Source organism: Oncorhynchus mykiss, chromosome 9, assembly GCF_013265735.2.
Source record: "Oncorhynchus mykiss isolate Arlee chromosome 9, USDA_OmykA_1.1, whole genome shotgun sequence".
Lineage (NCBI taxonomy): Eukaryota > Metazoa > Chordata > Actinopteri > Salmoniformes > Salmonidae > Oncorhynchus > Oncorhynchus mykiss.
In genome coordinates this window covers 60000474-60020944 of record NC_048573.1, presented here as the reverse complement: position 1 = coordinate 60020944, position 20471 = coordinate 60000474, and the positions used below count along the sequence as shown (strand labels likewise).

At 40.8% G+C, this 20471-nt stretch overlaps 1 protein-coding gene across 2 annotated transcripts; it reads right to left on the bottom strand.

The window, feature by feature from the left end:
* Positions 1 to 12447: 12447 nt before the first annotated feature.
* On the bottom strand, positions 12448 to 20207 carry LOC110532558 (bridging integrator 2). Of its 2 annotated transcripts, XM_021616550.2 has the most exons (12): positions 19921 to 20204; positions 16297 to 16416; positions 16128 to 16208; positions 15882 to 15936; positions 15640 to 15734; positions 15434 to 15529; positions 15245 to 15352; positions 15059 to 15144; positions 14846 to 14921; positions 14585 to 14667; positions 13751 to 14384; positions 12449 to 13587 (listed from the first exon to the last, which is right to left on the bottom strand). In XM_021616550.2, the coding sequence occupies exons 2-12, from the start codon at positions 16378 to 16380 to the stop codon at positions 13534 to 13536; spliced, it is 1452 nt and encodes a 483-aa protein (XP_021472225.2). In that variant the 5' UTR covers positions 16381 to 16416; positions 19921 to 20204; the 3' UTR covers positions 12449 to 13533. The 2 variants fall into 2 exon arrangements, with proteins under 2 accessions (XP_021472223.2, XP_021472225.2); XM_021616548.2 differs by having other exon boundaries at positions 12448 to 13587; positions 15245 to 15529; positions 19921 to 20207.
* Between the last annotated feature and the right edge of the window lie 264 nt (positions 20208 to 20471).

Here is a 20471-nt window from a genome sequence, read left to right as displayed (position 1 = left end):
AGGGGACAGGCTTGTGGTAATGGCTGGAGAAGCAAAAGTGGAATGGTATCAAATAAATAAAAACACATGATTTGATGCCATTCCATTTGCGCCGTTCCAGGCATTATGAGCCGTCCTCCCCTCAGGAGCCTCCACTGTTAGCTACTAGCTAGGTTAGATATGCTAGCTAGCTGGCCATGGTGAGGCAAGTCAACACATTTAAGAAATGAACAGAGACATAACCTACTAAAAATGATTCTGGTCTAAACAAATAAAATACATATATTTGACAGTGACAGAGAGCGAGGGAGAACGGCCCCTTTGGCCATTAACGTTAGTCCTTGGTGGGACAGTATTTACAAAAACTGGGGTTGTCATGTCATGGCACCATCAAATCAAATTTTATTTGTCACATGCACCGAATACAACCTTACATGGAAATGCTTACTTACAAGCCCTTAACCAACAATGCAGTTAAGAAAAATACATACAAAATAAGAAATAAAGTAACAAATTAAAGAGCGGCAGTAAAATAGAGTCAATGAGTGGGGGCACCGGTTAGTTGAGATAATATATACATGAGGGTAGAGTTATTAAAGTAACTTATGCATCGATAATAAGAGTAACAGCAGCGTAAAAGTAGTCTGGGTAGCCATTTGATTAGATGTTCAGTAGTTTTATGGCTTGGGGGTAGAAGCATCTTGGACCTAGACTTGGCACTCCGGTACCGCTGCCAGTGCGGTAGCATAGAGAACAGTCTACGTCTAGTGGTACATCCCCTGGACAAGATGCTAGTCTTTCGAATGGCCTTATCCCCTATCTATCTATCTATAGTGCCAAGCAGAGATGCATCAGGTCCCATTTTTACAGTCTTTAGCATGACTAGGCCAGGGATAGAGCTGTCCAACCTTTAAATCTCAGCGAGGACACTAACCACAAGGGCACTGAGTTGGTTATGCAAGTCATACTGTAGGTAAAACTATATTGCATATTGATTTGTTCCATGTCGACTGGAAAATGAGGCATGCAAAATTAACCATCACAAATTGTTTTATTAAGGATATACACCGTACTGTACCCTTGGTGACCTGTGATGGAGACCTACAAGTAACAGTTATTCTTAGAATCACTGGTGTTCAACAAAAAAGTTACTACTGTAGGTTTCCAACATATGATTGGCAGAACCTCATTGAAGAGCAAGAACCTCACTGAAGAGCAAGAACATGTCACTAGTGGTAACAAAGTGGCACTGTAATTTTAACTGAACACTTCAAGCAGTTCAGTGACAACATAAGTCTGCCCTCTTCCTCATCAGTAAAGTTAGAAATATTGGTATCATTGGGGACGATATTCCTTCTTAGTTTCTATCAGCCATGGAGACAGGTCATCAGCCAGAACTGCCTGTGAAAAAAGGAGTGCAAATTATGCTAAAAGATTAGAATAGATGAAAATCTAAAACACAGATCAATGTACAACTCATGATAAGTACACTAGTCACAATTCACAAATCCTACAGATTTTTTATAGTACAAAAACTGTATGCTCCGGTTTAGTGCATGTCATAACCAATCATTCACTCAATTTACAGTTCAATTAGGTATTATAGCACGGGTGGTGTGGGGTATCTTTCAGACATTTTGGTGCCCCTCCAGCCCTTGCTTTCTAACCCGTCTGATGGTGGGCAGCAGCGTCTGGAAGACAGGAGGGGCAGCGTCTGCTGGAGGACCTGCTGGGGTGTCCCGTACACAGCAATGACATCAGTTTCCTTAGGGTTTGAACACAAAATACATTAGTTGAAAGGCACACTGTCATGTCTGGGGCAAATGAGCTAATATAGAAAGGGATTTATTTTAAAATCAGACAACAGGAACTCTTAAGAATCATTGATTCCAGTCCATATCAGATCTGCCCACTTATAATCTCTGGTACTGTCCCATGTGGGCTATAATAATGAAATACTGCAACGTTGACATTATTTACTGGCATTCAAACAAAAGCTTTACTTGCAATAAACAAAATGATAAACACAGTGGGGGAGGATCATAGGACTACAATATTAATATAATCTGTATTGCTCTTAAATTGAGGGAGTTTAATTAAGCTGGACCGGGATGCGCTGGGCTATGGCCCGTGACGTGAATGGGCAAAAGTGGTGAGGGAGGAGCGCCCTGCTCAAATCGAAAAGTAATCTGCACCACCAGGTCATATTGTCAACAAGACAGCATGGTTCATCGTTCAGAGACATACGTTTTCCATCAAAGTACATGTTCAAATTTTCGAACTAAGTTTACTTGTGAAGGCAGATAAATAACATATTAGTTTTAACCAAGAGAAAACACTTTGCATGTGAACAGGGCTTGTAAGTAAGCATTTCACAGTAAGGTCTACACTTGTATTTGACGCATGTGACAAAAAAACATTTGATTTTCAACGTTCTTGACATACTACACTTTTGTTTGAGCAGACTTCGCAGTGAGCTTTGAACGGCGATCCCGGCTCACACCCGAGAGGCAGACGGTTTTTCAAAACAATGACGTTTCATCCAGTGCAATTTCCACCAACCCGGCCAGCTTAATCAAATCCCCTCATTATAATATCGCTGTAGCCCTCAATGCACCTTCCTCTGAAATGACAAGACAAAAAAAGCCACTTACCTAAAAGTGTTCCATGATGTCTTGTGGTGAAGGTAGCTAGCTCGCTAGACTAGCCAGTGGGCTAGCTATCTAACACAAGCCAGTAACGTTAGCCAGTAGTGCATAATAGCCAGCTAGCTACATTACAGGAAAAAAAGTCAAACATGTTATTCAAAAATGATGAGCATTAGAGGTCGACCGATTATGATTTTTCAACGCCGATACCGATTATTGGAGGACCAAAAAAGACGATACCGATTAAATCAGACGAGATATATATATATACATATATATATATATATACACATATACACACACATTTGTAAAATGACAATTACAACAATACTGAATCAACACTTATTTTATCTTTATTTATGTATTATATTATCCATTTAGTCTCAAATAAATAATTCAACATGTTCAATTTGGTTTAAATAATGCAAAAACAGTGTTGGAGAACAAAGTAAACGTGCAATATGTGCCATGTAAAAAAGCTAACATTTAAGTTCCTTGCTCAGAACATATGAAAGCTGGTGGTTCCTTTTAACATGAGTCAATATTCCCAGTTAAGAAGTTACAGTTTGTGGTTATTATAGGAATTATAGGACTATTTCTCTCTATAACATTTGTATTTCATTTACCTTTGACTATTGGATGTTCTTATAGGCACTATAGTGTTACCAGCTTAATCTCAGGAGTTGATAGGCTTGAAGTCATAAACAGCACTGGGCTTCAAGCATTGCGAAGAGCTGTTGGCAAACGCAGGAAAGTGCTGTTTGAATGAATGCTTACGAGCCTGCTGATGCCTACCGCCGTGCAGTCAGACTGCTCTATCAAATCATAGACTTTATTATATTATAATTAACACACAGCAATACGAGCCTTAGGTCATTAATATGGTCAAATACGGAAACTATAATTTCGAAAACAAAACGTTTGCTCTTTCAGTGAAATACGGAACCGTTATGTATTTTATCTAACAGGTGGCAACCTTAAGTCTAAATATTGCTGTTACATTGCACAACCTTCAATGTTATGTCATAATTATGTACAATTCTGGCAAACTAATTACGGTCTTTGTTAGGAAGAAATGGTCTTCACACAGTTCGCACCGAGCCAGGCAGCCCAAACTGCTGCATATACCCTGACTCTGCTTGCACAGAACACAAGAGAAGTGGCACAATTTCCCTAGTTAATATTGCCTACTAACATGCATTTCTTTTAACTAAATACGCAGGTTTAAAAAAATACTTGTGTATTGATTTTAAGAAAGGCATTGATGTTTATGGTTAGGTACATTGGTGCAACGACAGTGCTTTTTTCACGAATGCGCTTGTCAAATCACCACCCGTTTGGCAAAGTAGGCTGTGATTCGATGATAAATTAACAGGCACCGCATTGATTATATGCAACGCAGGACAAGATAGTTAAACTAGTAATATCAACCATGTGTAGTTAACTAGTGATTATGTTAAGATTCATTGTTTTTTTATAAAAGTTTATTGCTAGCTAGCAACTTACCTTGGCTCCTTGCTGCAGTCGCATAACAGGTGGTCAGCCTGCCACGCAGTCTCCTCGTGGATTGCAATGTAATCGGCGTCCAAAAATGCAGACTACCGATTGTTATGAAAACTTGAAATCGGCCCTAATTAAAAATCGGCCATGCCGATTAATTGGTCGACCTCTAATGAACATTAATATGGAGTTGGTCCCCCTTTGCTGCTATAACAGTATCCACTCTTCTGGAAAGGCTTTGCACTAGATGTTGGAACATTGCTGTAGGGACTTCCATTCAGCCACAAGAGCATTAGCGAGATCGGGCACTGATGTTGGGTGATTAGGCCTGGCTCACAGTTGGAGTTCCAATTCATCCCAAAGGTGTTTGATGGGGTTGAGGTCAGGGCTCTGTGCAGGCCAGTCAAGTTCTTCCACACCGATCTCAACAAACCATTTCTGTATGGACCTCACTTTGTGCACAGGGGCATTGTCATGCTGAAACAGGAAAGAGCCTTCCCTAAACTGTTGCCACAAAGATGGAAGCACAGAATTGTCTAGAATGTCATTGTATTATGTAGCATTAAGATTCCCCTTCACTGGAACTGATGGTCCTAGCTTGAACCATGAAAAACAGCCCCAGACCATTATTCCTCCTCCACCAAACTTTACAGTTGGCACTCTGCAGTCGGGCAGGTAGCGTTCTCCTGTCATACGCCAAACCCAGATTTGTCTGTCTGACTGCCAGATGAAGCGTGATTCATCACTCCAGGGAACACGTTTACACTGCTCCAGAGTCCAATGGCGGCGAGCTTTACACCACTCCAGCTTGGCATTGCGCATGGTGATTTTAGGCTTATGTGCGGCTGCTTGGCCTTGGAAACGCATTTAAGGATGCTGCCAATGAACAGGTATTGTGCTGACGTTGCTTCCATAGGCAGTTTGAAACTCAGTAGTAAGTGTTACAACTGAGGACAGATTATTTTTATGCGGTATGCGCTTCAGCGGTACCGTTCTGTGAGGCCACTGCACTGTACTACTTAATGTTTGTCTATGGAGATTGCACGGCTGTGTGCTCAATTTTATACACCTGTTCGCAACGGGTGTGGCTGAAATTGCCGAATCCACTAATTTGAAGGGGTGTCCACAAGGTAAGTTGCTCGCTAGTTTAGATACATGTCACGTGACAATTACGTGACATGCATCTAACCTACCGGTAGCTAGCTACATATTATAGCCAATTAGCTAGCTACTAGTCCCCACTTGCAAACACCCTGCTCTTCTGTGGGGTTTCACACTGATTGTTGTTGCCGGGATAGCCTAAAAACACACCACAATCGATACAGCTACAACCGAACATGACCATCGCCAGCAAGCACAACTCCACCCAGTGTTTGACTGACAATCAACACAAGTCGAAAAAACGATCATGCAAATGAGGAAACGAAATAGCGAAATTAAGCATTACGATTGTCATAATTTAAATGATCAATCTTAAACCAGAGTATGGAAAAGCATTGTCAATTGAAAAAAATAATGTATTTGTCACAATTCATGCTATCACAACAAGAAAATTAAAATGGCAAACATGAGAAATTATTTTTAATTTAAATTATGTTTTTGGATGTACCAGTGTTGTACTGGATAGTATCATGGAAATGAATCAAACACTGCTATTTTTCAAATTGGCAGTTCTTTTTTTGCAATTCCATTTTTTTAAAAACAAATACATACCCATTTAAGGAAAATGAATTGCAAACATGATATAACATTTATAATTACCATTTGCACTTCCAATTGCGTTTTAGTAGCTAAATGCTCCCATATGTATGGGGCTTTCCTGTAACGCCCAGTAATGGACTAACCAGTTTCCCTTGTATCTATGCTAAATCGTCTCAAGGGTCAATTGACTTAGTTACCGCCCTATCAGGGTAATAAAAAGCAGTAAAGGCTAGAATATTCTCATCATTTCCATATATCAAGCATTGATGTATTAAATCAGGGTATCGCCTGGCATAGCCTGTTTACTGGCTACATCACACGTTTAATGCTGCCATTGTTCATCACACAGTTGTCTACGCAAATTTTACCTGAGGAAGTAGTTTAGCTAGCTGGATCTGCTGAGAGAAATATTTGCTTGCTGGTAACCTTCAGGTACACGACTTTTGTCCTTACAAAAATAACAACAGGTACAAAAATAAGGTCGATAAAGCAAACTACCAACAACGAACAAAAACAGACGTGTATCCTCACAGCTCAAACTTTCCTGTAATCCCTTGCGCGTTCGTGAGACTCATGTCTGCTCGCCCCCGTGAAATTGCAAACCAGGTTCCCATCGCGATTTATTTTCTGACGCCATACGGTATAAATACGAATTCACAAGAGCTTGTGTAATTGTAATGTGATATTGTACCCCCTAGCTCGATTGTCCATTGTTTGTAATCTATGTATGCTTGTGTTCCCTCATGTACTTGATGTATTGATTTGTTGTTAATAAAAAATGTAAAAAAGGAGAGCTGTGATGGAAACAGGAAGTTTCGGTAAACTACCCAAATGTAAACTAAACTAAATACGCTAGACAAGGTGGAACCTTTTTGTGTCATTAAAATGTATTATGCGAGAAATGTCGGTGGAAACGCTTTTATGCACAAATATTGATATAATAACCATTTCATCGAAGTAAATTTGGAATCACGTGACATGTTTTGCAGTCCCACTACGACTCGTCGGGAAAGCATGTCGTTTATTAGGCTATAAATTAAGTACATTATGATTCATTTCACAGGGTGGTGAACGTGCAAGGTGAATATCGAGGGTCTTCTGGTGACATAATAATCGGTGTTTGGCTGCCGTTTGAGAAATACAAATAATCTCACTTTTTGGTCCATTATAATAGTCGCATAATGTAGGCCAGGACTCTAACCCTGTTCCTGGAGAGTTACGGCCCTCTAGGTTTTAACATAACCCCAATCTAGCACACTTTATTCTAATAATTAGCTGGTTGATAAACTGAATCAGGTTAGTTACAACTGGGGTTGGAGCAAAAACCTACAGCAGTGTAGCTCTCCAGGAAAAGGTTTGAATTGGAAACCCCTGATCTAGGCTATATGTGCGCTGGCGAGACCGCACGCATGTTTTTGTTGTCAGAAAACCATCAGTAGAGTTGAAAATGCGATGAAAACTCATTTAACTTGTACTTTTTATTCGGTACTTGGAATTTTTACCACAAAAGGTATGTTTATGTACACTACGTCATCACGCAAAGCCTTGTATCTGCAACAAGTCAATTTGATAATAATATCCTTTTGATGAGCCAACATGTAAATGTAGAGGGTATTTTACTTAATTATAAGGAATTCTTATCACTTTACAAAATCCCTGTAACACTTAAAGATTTTCTAATTGTTTTAGATGCCATTCTCCCAGGTGTTGCTTTATTATTCAGGAATGTGTCAAGACCTGATCCTCAGAAGATACCTATGATTAACCCTGTTGCCTCATCAATATTATTATTATGTTTCTTATTTTGGTCAATTCAACAACAATAGAGCTATTCAAATCAAATGTATATATATATAGCCCTTCTTACATCAGCTGATATCTCAAAGTGCTGTACAGAAACCCAGCCTAAAACCCCAAACAGCAAGCAATGCAGGTGTAGAAGCACGGTGGCTAGGAAAACTACCTAGAAATGCCGAAACCTAGAGAGGAACCAGGCTATGAGGGGTGGCCAGTCCTCTTATGGCTGTGCCGGGTGGTTATAACAGAACATGGCCAAGATGTTCAAATGTTCATAAATGACCAGCATGGTCAAATAATAATAATCACAGTAGTTGTCGAGGGTGCAGCAAGTCAGCACCTCAGGAGGAGATGTCAGTTGGCTTTTCATAGCCGATCATTAAGAGTATCTCTACCGCTCCTGCTGTCTCTAGAGAGTTGAAAACAGCAGGTCTGGGACAGGTAGCACGTCCGGTGAACAGGTCAGGGTTCCATAGCCGCAGACAGAACAGTTGAAACTGGAGCAGCAGCACGGCCAGGTGGACTGGGGACAGCAAGGAGTCATCATGCCAGGTAGTCCTGAGGCATGGTCCTAGGGCTCAGGTCTTCTGAGAGAGAGAGAGAGAGAGAGAGAAAGAAAGAAAGAGAGAATTAGAGAGAGCATACTTAAATTCACACAGGACACCAGATAAGACAGGAGAAATACTCCAAATATAACAGACTGACCCTAGCCCCCCGACACATAAACTACTGCAGCATAAATACTGGAGGCTGAGACAGGAGGGGTCAGGAGACACTGTGGCCCCATCCGCTGATACCTCGGGACAGGGCCAAACAGGCAGGATATAACCCCACCCACTTTGCCAAAAACCTACAACCTACATTATTCAAACCTTGTTTCAGCAGGATGTTGTATCTATGTCATGCCTTGTTGGAACAGTTTTATTGATAATTTCTGTTGGAAAAAAGTTTGGATGTTGCCACAAATACCTACTTATTAACAAAATTATGTAAGTTTCTTTTAAAATTGTTCAGAAATATTATCCTGCCAACCACGATATGAAGAAGTTTAGGAACATATATTCAAATTGTACTTTTTATAACGAAGCAGTGTTTTTTTGGCATTGTATTCATTTATTTAATATTATTTGTTATTTATGTAACATTTTATTTAACTAGGCAAGTCAGTTAAGAACAAATTCTTATTTAGAATGACGACCTGGCTAAAGGCTTCCTGCGGGGACGGAGGCTGGGATTAAAAAAATTAAAAATACAATTTACCTACGATATTTTTTATTTTATTTAATTTCACCTTTATTTAACCAGGTAGGCCAGTTGAGAACAAGTTCTCATTTACAACTGCGACCTGGCCGAGATAAAGCAAAGCAGTGCGACAAAAACAACAACACAGAGTTACACATGGGATAAACAAACGTACAGTCAGAACCGTCCAGAGTAGTGACGCTAGTCGGGCGGGTGGGTGCGGGCAGCGATCGGTTGAAGAGCATGCATTTCATTTTCCTAGCATTTAAGAGCAGTTGGAGGCCACGGAAGGAGTGTTGTATGACGTTGAAGCTCGTTTGGAGGTTTGTTAACACAGTGTCCATTGAAGGGCCAGATGTACAGAGAATGGTGTCGTCTGCGTAGAGGTGGATCAAAGAATCACCCGCAGCATGAGCGACATCATTGACATATATAGAGAAAAGAGTCAGCCCGAGAATTGAACCCTGTGGCACCACCATAGAGACTGCCAGAGGTCCGGACAACAGGCCCTCCGATTTGACACACTGAACTCTATCTGAGAAGTAGTTGGTGAACCAGGCGAGGCAGTCATTAGAGAAACCAAGGCTGATGAGTCTGCCGATAAGAATACAGTGATTGACAGAGTCGAAAGCCTTGGCCAGGTCGATGAAGACGGCTGCACAGTACTGTCTTTTATCGATGGCGGTTATGATATCGTTTAGGACCTTGAGCGTGGCTGAGGTGCACCCATGACCGGCTCGGAAACCAGATTGAATAGCGGAGAAGGCACAGTGGGATTTGAAATGGTCAGTGATCTGTTTGTTCACTTGGCTTTTGAAGACTTTAGAAAGGCAGGGCGGGATGGATATAGGTCTGTAACAGTTTGGGTCTAGAGTCCGCTTTCCAATCTTTAGGAATCTCAAACGATATGAAAGAGAGGTTGAACAGACTAGTAATAGGGGTTGCAACAATGGCGGCGGATAATTTTAGGAAGAGAGGGTCCAGATTGTCTAGTCTAACTGATTTGTAGGGATCCAGATTTTGCAGCTCTTTCAGAACATCAGCTGTCTGGATTTGGGTGAAGGAATGATGCTAGTGCAGTACGCCACAGGGTGTTTTTGTGCTGGTCAAGGGCAGTCAGGTCTAGAGTGAACCAAGGGCTATATCTGTTCTTAGTTCTACATTTTTTGAAAGGGGCATACCTATTTGAGGTGGTGAGGAAGGCACTTTTAAAGAACAACCAGGCATCCTCTACTGACGGGATGAGCTCAATATCCTTCCAGGATTCCCGGGCCAGGTCAATTAGAAAGGCCTGCTCGCAGAAGTGTTTTAGGGAGCATTTGACAGTAATGAGGGGTGGTCCTTTATGACCGCAGACTCATAAAGGACACAGGCAATGAGGCAGTGATCGCTGAGATCCTGGTTGAAAACAGCAGAGGTGTATTTAGAGGGCAAGTTGGTCAGGATGATATCCATGAGGATGCCCATGTTTACGGATTTGGGGTTGTACCTGGTAGGTTCTTTGATAATATTTGTGAGATTGATAGCATCTAGCTTAGATTGTAGGACGGCAGGGGTGTTAAGCAAATCCCAATTTAGGTCACCTAGCAGTACAAACTCTGATGATAGATGGGGGGCAATCAATTCACATTTGGTGTCCAGGGCACAGCTGGGAGCAGAGGGGGGTCTATAACAAGCGGCAACAGGGAGGGACTTATTTCTGGAGAGATGGATCTTTAAAAGTAGAAGCTTGAACTGTTTTGGCATAGACCTGGATAGTATGACAGAAGTCTGCAGGCTATCTCTACAGTAGATTGCAATTCTGCCCTCTTTAGCAGTTCTGTCTTGATGGAAAATGTTGTAATTGGGGATGGAAATTTCAAAAAATTTGGTGGCCTTCCTAAGCCAGGATTCAGACACAGCTAGGACATCAGGGTTGGGGGAGTGTGCTAAAGCAGTGAATAAAGCAAACTTAGGGAGGAGGCTTCTGATGTTAACATGCATGAACCCAAGGATTTTATGGTTGCAGAAGTCAACAAATGAGAGCGCCTGGGGACACACAGGGCCTGGGTTAACCTCTACATCACCAGAGGAACAGAGGAGGCGTAGGATGAGGGTACGGCTAAAGGCTAAAAGAACTGGTCATCTAGTGCTTTGGGAACAGAGAATAAAGGGGGCAGATTTCTGGGCATGGTAGGATAGATTCAGGTCATAGTGTACAGACAAGGGTATGGTAGAGTGCGAGTACAGTGGGGGTAAGCCTAGGCATTGAGTGACGATGAGAGAGGTTGCATCTCTGGAGGCGCCAGTTAAACTAGGTGCGGTCTCCGCATGTGTGGGGGGTGGGACAAGGTGGCTATCTGAGGCATGTTGAGCAGGACTCGGGGCTCCGCAGTAAAATAAAACAATGAGAGCTGCCCTAAACAACAGTATACACGGCATATTGACAGAGAGAGGCATAAAGCAATCACAGGTGTTGAGCTAAGACAACAGGTGAGACAACAACTGGTAAAACAGCTAAGACAACAACGGGTAAATGGCGATAAATGGGCAGAGAGGGTCAGTTAGCTACACACAGGGCCTGAGTTCGAGCCTGGGGCCGACAGATAAACTAAATGAAGTACCGTTTTAATGAACATTCCAGCAAGCATCTTCTCTGTAGCCGAGTGATCATAGGGTCATATAAATAAATTGAAATTTTTTGTGTAATTCATTTCAGAAAATGTACAAACAAAACACCACACTTTCTTACCTTGCAAAAAGAAATGTAACTATATTGTATTCTACCAACAAAAAAGCCATTATAGCTGTGTGTATTTGTCCCTTAGGGTTCTTGTGTAATGTGATATTGTACCCCCTAGCCAATTGTCCTTTGTATATTCTATATACTGTATAAACTTGTGTTCCCCCATGTACTTTTTGTATTGATTTGTTAAGAGAAAAGGGGGAAAAATTAAGTCAATTTGATGAAAACATGGAAATATGTGTATATATATTTTTTGTTGTTGATAATATTCACATGAAAATCTGTTTTCCGTGCCAAATGGACGGAAACCTAGTTATAGGCTCACAAATAAAAGACACTGTATCGGGACAAAGATGTTTCAGACATTTTATATAAAAACGAAATTAATCAAGACACCTTTGATTTCAGTGGTGGAAAAAGTACCCAATTGTCATACTAAAGTGAAAGTAAAGATACCTTAATAGAAAATGACTCAAGTGAAAGTCACCCAGTAAAATACTACTTGAGTAAAGTCTAAAAGTATTTGTTTTTAAATATACTTAAGTATCAAAAGCAAATGTTTACTTAAGTATCAAAAGTAAAAGTATAAATCATTTCAAATATTAAACAAACCAGATGGCACAATTTGTGTTTTTATTTATTTATGGATAGCCAGGGGCACACTCCTACACTCAGACATAATTTACAAGTGCTGTATTTGTGTTTAGTGAGTTTGCCAGATCAGAGACAGTAGAGATGGCAAGGGATGTTCTCTTGAGAAGTGTGTGAATTGGATCATTTTCCTATCCTGCTAAGCATTCAAAATGTAACAAGTACCTTTTGGGTGTCAGGGAAAATGTATGGAGTAAAACATACATTATTTTCTTCAGGAATGTGATAAAGTGAAAGTAAAAGTTGTCAAAAATATAAACAGTAAAGTACAGATGCCCCCCAAAACTACTTAAGTAGTACTTTAAAGTATTTTTACTTAAGTACTTTACACCACTGTTTGATTTAGTCATTTGATTTTAGTTTTTCAATTAACAGCTGTGACACTAAACAAGACATTATAAAAAGCTATTTGTTTAATCAATAATCAAGTTTTTCAGGTGCAATTTAGCAAACTTATATAGAGTAACACAGTATGAGTCATAATACCCATAAAGCCTAGCGGTCAAACAGGGAAATGGTTCCAATGGTTTTTCTACCATTCATTTTTCCCATAGGGGATTTCAGAAACAATTACAATAAGGGCTGTGTTTCGTTTAGGCTTACCCTGTCATGACATTTTGACAGTGTAACAGTGTAAATCTCTCTAGGACAAGGGGACCTTATAAAAATGTCACACCAGGGTAAGCCTACACGAAACACAGCCCTTATTTGAAGTGTTTCTAAAAAATGTATGGTGGAAAAATTATTGGAACCATTTCCCTGTTTGACCGCTAGGTTTTATGGTTATGACACCTCCATTGTGGGCTCTATGAAATGAGATACAGTTTTGCAAAGCTGAATGTCAAATTGAGTCAAGTACAATTTAGTGAACTTGCTGTTTCTCTACAATTAAATTAAAATACAATTCAAAGTTATTGGGTGTATAAAGTTATTGGGTGAATACTGGCACAACCCTAAACAAAGCAAAAATTGGCATACCATTGATTATATTAATTAAAAAACAAAACGTTTGTATTGAAAGTATATTGTCCACAAGCAAGAGCTTCCAGATCTTAGACAGCAGGTGGAAACAGGAGATATTCTTATATCCCTCCAGTAATATTGAGAAGGCTTTTCATATTGATCCTATTTTCCCTTGTGCAGTATTCATCCACTCTCCCTAATTACTATCTCATTCTGTGAACAAATACAAAACATTTTGACAGTTAACTCAGGAAATAAGAAACTCAATATAATAACTCAATTACAGTTACTTTAGACAGTAACAACCTTTTCCTCAGAGATCCTTCATTAAACCACAGTATTTTTCGCACCCTCTTGCTCCTGGATATGTAATTTTGCTGCCTAAAAGTAAAAGGAAAGAAAAGTTATATACCAGTAGATCCAAATGGTCTAGCAGCAGTCGATGGAATCCCATTATTATACTTCCTGTCTTGATTAGAGTAGACCGGCATGTAAATCAAATGTACTACATACGAGAGGTCATTACAGGTTGCGTGTGTCTCACCTTTTGGACAAGCACGTCAGCATCGGAGCCATCAGAAGCCGCTCCGTTCTGCACACCGTGGGCCCCAGAGTCTTCAGGGGCCCCAGGGCTCTCTATGGTCAGCAGGGGTGTGTCTATGGCCGAGGACTGGAGCTCAACGTTCTCTGAGTTATTGGAGTTGGTCACATCGGAAGTACTCGCTGTCAACGCAGAAGAGCTTTCTTCTTCTTCTCCTTTCTTATTTGAGGCGGTGGAGTGCTGGTCTGAAGGAGGCTCTCCCTCTTTCACATCCTTCTCTTCCTCCATCAGTTTCTCTTCTGACTTCTGGCCGCTGCCAGAGGCCCCTTTTGTGGTGGTGTTATCCCTGCTTTCAGATTCCGGTTTCTTCTCTGCAGTGGGGCCTTCACTGCGGGTGGAGTCTGCATCCAGGTCTTGGGCCTCTGAAAAGGGCTCTTTAGTAGGTGGGGACCGTGGGGAGACTGCAGGGGTGCTGGTTAATGACTCATCATAGCGAGGACTACTAAGGGATCTAAAGCTGGACCTGTCTCTAGTGAGAGTGCCGGACTTGCCCGGACTATAACTCTGATGGAAGTCAGAGAAGCTAGCGCTCCACGACCTGGGGGACATGAAAGATCGCCTCTTCAGAGAGCCAGTCCTGAAAGATATGTGAGAGGAGGGATAGGATGACTACATGTTGATATGCTTACTTTGCTTTAATTACCGTTATGCTTTATGTAACACTCACTATTTCGTTCATCCCAGACCACAGCTCATAGATAGACTCAAAATGGGAGGAAAGTTCATAAATAAAAAAAAACAGGGCTGGTGAGAGATGTAAAATCCTAGCCAACTTACTGATTCAACCCTTTGACGACAAACACCTTGTCTGGATGCTGATCCTTCAGGTCCTTCATCACATTCTGTAAATAACTATTGGACTGAAAGAGAGGATACACCAGTTTAAGAATAGATATAAACTGAAAGAACTAGGACTTTTGTTACCTAAATGCTGACAAAACAGTTAAGTTTTTTATAAACCAAAGTAAAGCCCTAGATAACTGCTTTTTTCACTGTGTTCCCACCCCAGATATTGAGAATAATATGACCTGCACATACCGTAGTCATTTCCTTGAAGAAGGTGTCCCGTAAATTTGAGATGGCTGTGAAGACTGACACATAGCATCCAATTCGACTTCAGGAACAAAATGAAGAGAAGAAAAAACATTATTCATATAAATTGTCCGCTACTTTTTCTTTGTTGACACACTTGATCTGATGATGCATTTGTCATTCTGCTATCTGGCTATGTGCGGACTTCTGACTCGTTACCTGTCATAGAGAGTAGGGAGCTCATCCCTCAGCTCTCTGTTGATGTCCTCGAAGACAATCTGGGTTCTGTTTACCTCCTCAGCTGCCTGTACCGAGAGAAGCACCATGACGAGATGAGTTTGTAGTTTTGTTTAAATGATCATTGCTGTGCAAATTAAGTAGACAGGGGTATCTTGTCTGTCTGACCTTGGCAATTTTGACATCATCTTTCTTTTTAGCATTCTGCATCGCCTCCAAGTGGTGACGGGAGGAATCATAGTCGACTAACTTCCTGCCTCGTTTGGCCACCCTCTCCTGGGGGGTTGGAGGAAAGGAATAATGCCCGTGTGAGATCAAATATTTAGGGAGTGTGTGTGTGTGTGTTTCCATCCTTACCCTGACATCGGGGAACTGGCTTATGTAAGACTCAATGGTGCAAAGTGCCTTATCTATCAGCTTCGCCTCATAATCATTCCACAGGAGGTCTTCACCCTGTTGGCATATGGAGAAAATGTATGTTTTTTTATACAGACATTTGCATAATAATAATAATCAACAGTCATGCATGCCATTCTTAATAATACAGCAGTGCTATGACTGACCTCTACAATGGTCCTCAGGTCCTCTTCTCCATCCCAGTCCGGCTCATAGACACCATACAGAGACTGGGAAAGACGTTTTGAAGCTTGCCGCATTCCTGTGGAAAGTCGACAGCATGGATCACATGTTATCAGACTGGGGCACTACTGATGGTGCTAAAGCTATAGAAAACCATGCAATTTATGGACAACATCATACAGATCACGTTTAATTTACAACATAGACGGACTGAACAAATGTTTACCTTTGACAGAACTAAGGTAAATCTTCAGGTCCTTGTATAACCGGTTCCCATCAATCTGCAAACAGAGATTATAGAGTGACTCATCTTGTCTGTAGGCTATACATACATCTATGGGATTTACTGGGGCACATTTACAGGCCTTTTCTATAGAATATAAATCACATATCCGTTTAAGGTTATCGTTACAGGTTCATACATATGGTGTGGTCTGATCTCTGTGTAGTACTGTACTGTCATGGTGACTACCTGTTGGTCATTCAGATTTAGGAGGCATTGTTCAAATATTTCATCTTTGGTCTCCACTGTCTTTCCAAACTTCTGCAAGACCTACAAAGTAGGGAATGCTATACATGTCAAACCTCAAACAACTTAATAATATTGTGCATTATATTGAGAAAGTTAAAGTACTGTATACCTTCTCTTTGCCCCTGCTCAGCTGCCTTTGGAATCTTTTCGCAAAGACCCCAGTGCCTCCTTTTGGACCATTGCCCTCTGACATAATTTCTCCTTTTCCCTGGTGTTGAGCTTTTTATCCCTGGAAATGTAGAGGTTGAGGAAAGACAAGTTAAGACATTAGTCGGGATGGATGCCTATTAAGCTCAAGATCAAAAGTGCATCAAACATGTATGGCAGTTTTAATGACTACATTTTAAAAATGTAACTAGGCAAGTCAGTTAAGAACAAATTCTTATTTACAATGACAGCCTACCCCAAACGATGCTGGGCCAATAGTGTGCCACCCTATGGGACTCCCAATCATGGCTGGTTGTGATACAGCCTGGAATTGAACCAGGGTCTGTAGTGACGCCTCTAGCACTGAGATGCAGTGCCTTGGACCGCAGCGCCACTCGGGGGTCCCCCTGTGTTCCCAGTGTTTTTAGCACACCTATGTCTGATTAATGTATTGCATTATTAGCCTGGGAGGAAGGAAGGTGAACTGGTGATGGCTTGAGTTTGAAGAGGAGGGAGTACAGGGCTTAGCATGTCTCTCTCGATGCTAAAAATAGATTTTGGCTTGGAAAAGTTGAATATTTTCAGAAGGAGTCGGATAATTGGTTAAGGGCAGAGGATTGGAGAGAAAGAGAGAGGAGATCTAGGGAGGCAGAGGATGGGTTTGAATCTGTTGAAGCTAGAAATAACAAGTGAGAGGTTGTCAAGGAAGATTGGTGTCAAATTCAAACAGGTGGAGCTGGATGGCAGTTTGAGTTCTGGGGATGAAATGGAAGGGGTAGAAGGTGTTGTGAGGAGTTCGGAGCCAGAGCCTTGCATTGATGCATATGGTTATGATAAAGATACATTTGGTCCAGTAGGAGTGACATTTCTGGATAAAGTGGATCCTTGCCTTTTGGTGGATCCATTTGTGGTTTCAGGGTTGGTGGGAAAAGAGTTGGGTGCAGTTGAATCAGTGAAGGTAAACTGTAGTGGACTTGTTATATTTGTGTCACACAACTTGGGTCAAGATCTGTTTCTTGCTTTGCTCTTAGGAACAGGGCACCATTAAAATGAGCTATTTCTGGTATAGTGTTTAGTGTGGAGGTGAAGTTGAAGATTCCACCGTTTGGTGCGACGCAGACCCGGTGGTGAGTGTGGTGAAACAGAGGAGTCACTGTCAGTCCTTTTGAGTCAGAGTCTTTACCCAACAAGGTCAAGATAGGATATATCAGTTATCCTGTTAAAGCTTTTGTGGCGAATCCACTGCACTGTTTCAGGTGCAACATTGATAGTCGTGTCACAGCAGTGTGTATGAGGGAAATTCCAGGATGTGGGAAGTGTGCAGGAGGGCATGGGATAGAGGATTGTGTCGTTTTGGTGGATAAAGTGGTGTGTCAACTGTTGGGGTGCACATGTTGCTGTGGATCGGAAGTTTAGTGCAGAACGTGTCGAATACTGAGGCAGTGAAGAAAGTAGAAGAGGATGGGTCAAGGGTGAGGGATTCTGAGAGGATATCTGTGCTAGCACAGAGGGATAGACCAATGAACGCTATACATATATATAGTATGCTTCAGTAAGGTTGGCTTCTTAGCGTTCATAGCAATGGTTATCAACTGTACTGCAGAAATTGAACATAAATCACAGAAAGAATATGTTGTGGTGGCAGCTGCAGAAAAGTATTTGGGAGTACGAGATTTTACTTCAGAAGAGTTACAGCATGTGCTGAGTGGTAGTGTCCAATCCTCTCAGGCCGTTGGCCTGGGGTAGGATAAGATAGGGTTAAAGTAAAGGTGATGGGTTTGAATGAGTATAGGGTTAGTTGGTAGGGTAATTAAAATATATTTATATTTTTCATTTTTCCCACTTCCCCTTTACGATTTTGTATCACAAAGTGTAATTGAGCTATACTACAGTTCAGTTGGGGGCGTAATGCAACATATTGGATGCCAACCGTTGTTAAACCTCACCAAAGAAGAAGAAGATGCCGCCTATGTCTTATCAAATTGTCGTTGGCCACGCCTACATACTATGGAAGTGAACTTTACACAGGACTGTTTCAAGATAGTGGGGCTGGTCCGATGTCAGAATACCATTTGATATTATATAATTTACTGGACCTGATAAGGGAGTAAGATAGCAAAATGTGCAGCTACAGACCAGAGAATCCAGTGGACTGGATATCAGGAGCTCTCAAAACAGAGAAGTTTAATGATTTAGCAGGTATATAACATGTTGATTTGAAGCATACCAATTCATGCCGAGGCGTGTTTGCAGGGAATCGCTACGATTTCAACCATTGGTTGAATAAGTAATCGAATATATTAGGTTTGGGCATAGGCCTATTCTAAATAAACAATAATGCGGTCAAACAAAATGTTTGCAATGGAATTAGTTTTTTTTTTTCATTAATGAAAGTATAGCATTTTGTATCTGATGAATATCAATGTTACAAAACCACTTATTTAAACGGTTTCCGTTGCAAGAGGTAATGAATACACCCCAGTTTACTTCAACATTACCACCAACTGATTTAGTCACCCTTGCAAGCCTCTATAAATAAGAATGCTAAAGCAATCATCCAAAATGATCCAAAGTCCAAGATGATTTGCCACAAATTGTCACATTGTAGCGCGAGATTGGCCAATTTGTATCGTGATGTTTACCACAAATTGTTACTCTGTAGCTCACCCGATTTAAATTTGTACAGTAGATCAATGTTACAATTTTACCAATGCAATATTGTTACGCCCTTTGTCGATCATCAAACATTTGCTATGGTAAAGGGAAATTCCACGATAAGAGTGATGCTGAAACTCAGATGTTTACTTTAAAATGTATACCAAACAAAAATGAATGATTGCAAAGTTAAACAAACTTAACAAATATGCACAATGACTACGTTTAACAATTTCCACGGAAAGATTTACAAAAACACATTTACAAATGCAAAGTTTGGTAATAATGACAGTTTGTGCCATCATCCTGTCATAACATTTTATGATAGCCTTGAACTGAGTTATTATTGCATGTGTCATTCTTTTTTTGGTTTTGATGCAAAGTTTGGTAACTCTATGATTACACAAACCGCACAAACTGTCATTCTGTTACCAAACTTTAAATCTGCACAGTTCTTAAAGTAAATGTGTTTTTGCAAGAGGTTCAGTTGAAATAGTTAAAAGTAATCATTGCAGTTAAACAACTATGCACAATCGTTCTTTTTTGTTTGGTATACATTTTAAAGTGAAAAATCAGGGTGTATCAGCATCACTCTGTTATCATGGAATTGGCCATTACCATAGCAGATGTTTTATCGACAGAAATGGCGTAGCAATATTGTAACATACAGTACCCCTCTGTTACCATGGAATTGCCTTAAACCAAAAAACAGCAGTCACAACCTTAAAACAACAGTCATGTAGGCCCATGCATTTTGACAATTGCATGTGACAATTGTTGTTGGCTTTTGCCTTATTCTAGTATAATATGTTACAACAGATCTGTCTACATATGAACTGTCAAAATGCAAGTTAAAACTGATAGGACAGTATGTGCCATTCAGAATTAACTATTTACTTTACAGTTAGTTATGTAAAATGCTGCAACTTACCTGTAGACACTGAATGGGCATTCCTTGTCAATGCAACAAATTAATTGCATTTCTTGACAAGCTTCTTTAACTTGTCTTCTTGTGCTGCTCCTCTGCTCTGTATGTGCTCATCGAAAGTTTTACCCTTGAACTTTGGAGCTAATTGTCACTGTCTGTAGGCTACTGGGTAAAATATTAATTGAACACGCCTTACTGTGAAAGGTCTATTTTTTAGGGTCTGCACATTTATATTACTTGCCCACCTGAGTCGCTATTGGGGAGGGACTCTTGTCATTTGAGGCAAAATGTGCAGACTGGATTGGTAACAGCATGGGGAGTAAGCTAAGCTTGACAGAGTCGGGGTGAAAGTGCACAGGCGGCCAGTGGCACCTTAATTGGGGAGGACAGGCTCATAGTAATGGCTGGAAAGGAATTAATGGAATGATATCACTTTCAAACACATAGTTTCCATGTGTTTGATACCATTCCATTCACTCTATTACAGCCATTATTATGAGCCATCCTCCCCTCAGCAGCCTCCTGTGACCTAATATCCAATCCCATCAGTGGAG